At 37.3% G+C, this 2,277-nt stretch overlaps 1 protein-coding gene across 1 annotated transcript; it reads left to right on the top strand.

Moving 5' to 3' along the window:
- Positions 1-1,425: 1,425 nt before the first annotated feature.
- Positions 1,426-2,042, top strand: LOC108824523 (uncharacterized). The gene is made up of 2 exons (XM_056994266.1): positions 1,426-1,912; positions 1,987-2,042. The coding sequence occupies exons 1-2, from the start codon at positions 1,426-1,428 to the stop codon at positions 2,040-2,042; spliced, it is 543 nt and encodes a 180-aa protein (XP_056850246.1).
- The last annotated feature ends 235 nt before the right edge of the window (positions 2,043-2,277 follow it).

The following is a 2,277-nucleotide window of genomic DNA, read 5'->3' as shown; positions in this document are numbered from 1 at the left end:
CTTTATTTATGAACACTAGCATTTGGATGAATAATAAGGTGTTGAAAGTGTCTTGCAATCGTTGCCCACGGTTTTACTGCTAATACTTTGATGCTTTTATAAGATTGAAGAACAGTTTCAAATTGTGAGTTTTCAATCTTTTTTTATTGTAAGGAGTATCAAAAGTGGCATTGTCAATAGTGTTAGGGAAGATTCGTTCATTGATTATTCTCGGCAAATTGAATTATTTTCTTTGGCTTCTAGCGGCGACATCATCTTTAAATTCTTGGACCTTATTACCAAACAATTCAAAGTTGTCATGACATTAGGAACATGTAGTTACCCACAAAACAAAGTATACAACATAAGTTATAACCCTACTCTTAGGGCATCCTCGTTAGCGAACTGGAGGAAAGAGGTTCACAGATAATATTTTTGATTATTTTATTCTTTTTGTTTTCTGTTTTACTAAAAAAAAAAAAAATTAATAATCACGTCAATCGCGGGCCACTACGTGTCGTGGGGCCCACATAATAGTGATGAACCAGGTTCACTAGAACGACCTCACGCGGCGCGGGTTCACAAGAATTAGATTATTTTAATATTTTATTTTTTTGAAAAGCGTGTGAACTCTTCCTTTGATACTCTAAGACCACCCACAATGGGGGATCATAACAAATCCTTAGCGCTAAACCTTAGGTTAGTTTTAATTAAATAATATTAAATTTGGTAATGTAGCTAAGGATTGGTCCGTCGGAAAGGGATTTAAGGATCGAGTCCGTGAGTACGTGTCAATGCAGGAGTGGTCGTCGTCGGTTTAGAGTTGAGTGGGTCGGGCTGAAGGAAAAAAAAAAAGAAAATCATTCTCGACCGAAGGAGAAAAAAAAAGAAGCTCTGCGGCGAAAGGCGATTTCGAAGCGATCTCTCTCTCTCGGCTCGACGAAGGTAAATCCAATCCTCAAAGCCGTTTATTTCTCGATTAAAACAGTTTGCATCTTCTTTGTTGTCCGTAAAGATGGATCTTTTGTTGTTTCGATCGATTTGGGAGAAGTTGTCAAACTAGGGTTTTTTAAAATTTGGGGAAAAATCGATTTCTGTATTATTTGGCTTTGTAGATATAGATTACAAACAATTTTTGTTTCAATCGGAAGTAAATCTTGTCTTTATTTCTTCTTACAAATTTCATATTTTGTTTCAATCGATTAACGGTTTGATTTCAATTTCAATCTGTTCTTATAGAGTTTAGTGTTATCCTTATGTCGATTTCAATCTGTTCTTATACAGTTTAGTGTTATCCTTATGTCGATTTCAATCTGTTTCAATCGATTTAGTTGTGTTCGATTTCAATCTGTTCTTATAGAGTTTAGTGTTATCGTTATGTCGTTTGTTTCGCTGGTTAATGAATGTATATTAATGAATCGACTTGTTGTTTTCAGGTAAACCATAATGGGGCAAGATTACAGTTACAGCCAGCCATCTTCATCATCAAACTCTGTAGACATAACCTCCCTTATTGAAGCAGAAGCTCAGCTGTACGCGGATGAAGCTGAGAGTAGCCACTTCAATGCAGAGCCGCTTCAGTACCAACCGCAACCAGAGTGTGATGATGGAATCCCTAGAACCTGCTACTGTGGTGCGGAGCCAGTTGTCGGCTACTCTACAACTCGTAAAGACCCATACAGACGTTACTTCACGTGCAACAATGCTGAAGATGGTGACTGCCACGTTTGGAAATGGTGGGACGTGGCAGTGATAGAGGAGATGAGGGACATTCAGTGGGAGCTTAGGGAGCTTAAGGGTGCACTTAACGAGAGTGAGCAGAAGGTTGTTATCCTCGAGAAGACAGTAACCGAGTTTACAAAGAAGAAACCAGGAGTGAAGCTAATGGTCTCTACCTTAGTTTTAATAGGGTTGGTGTTACTTATTCTACTTGGTGAGTATCTGGTTCTAAATGAATTGTTTAATCTCTTTTTGGTAGATTATTGATAGTTTCTTCTCATTTGTCAGGAATATTAGGGAAGGCTTCAAAGAACAGTGGCGGACCTCACTTGTTTCTGAAATGAGGTAACCAATTTGCTTTCTTTTCTCATAATGAATAGGCTTAAATGATAAAATCGTCCTCTCTCTTCTGATGTGATTGGCCTTTACTATATGTTCTGTTCCCATATGTGTGTTCTGTAGCTAGTCCTATAAGTCGTATTTAATTGCTTGTGTGTAGGTAGTATTAGTTATGTTTCTGTAAGTAGTTCATTGCCTTAATTAGTTGTAAATGAAACTTAGTACTTAGTTATTTACTTT

This window comes from Raphanus sativus, chromosome 9 (genome assembly GCF_000801105.2).
Source record: "Raphanus sativus cultivar WK10039 chromosome 9, ASM80110v3, whole genome shotgun sequence".
In the NCBI taxonomy this organism is placed as follows: domain Eukaryota; kingdom Viridiplantae; phylum Streptophyta; class Magnoliopsida; order Brassicales; family Brassicaceae; genus Raphanus; species Raphanus sativus.
The sequence above is the reverse complement of the archived record's forward strand: the minus strand, read 5'-3'. Positions and strand labels throughout refer to the sequence as shown.

Excerpts from the sequence above, each read along its gene's own strand:
- LOC108824523 (XM_056994266.1), top strand. The coding sequence starts at position 1,426 with ATGGGGCAAGATTACAGTTACAGCCAGCCATCTTCATCATCAAACTCT. Across the intron at positions 1,913-1,986 it reads GGTGTTACTTATTCTACTTG|GAATATTAGGGAAGGCTTCA; the intron begins GTGAGTATCTGG and ends CTCATTTGTCAG.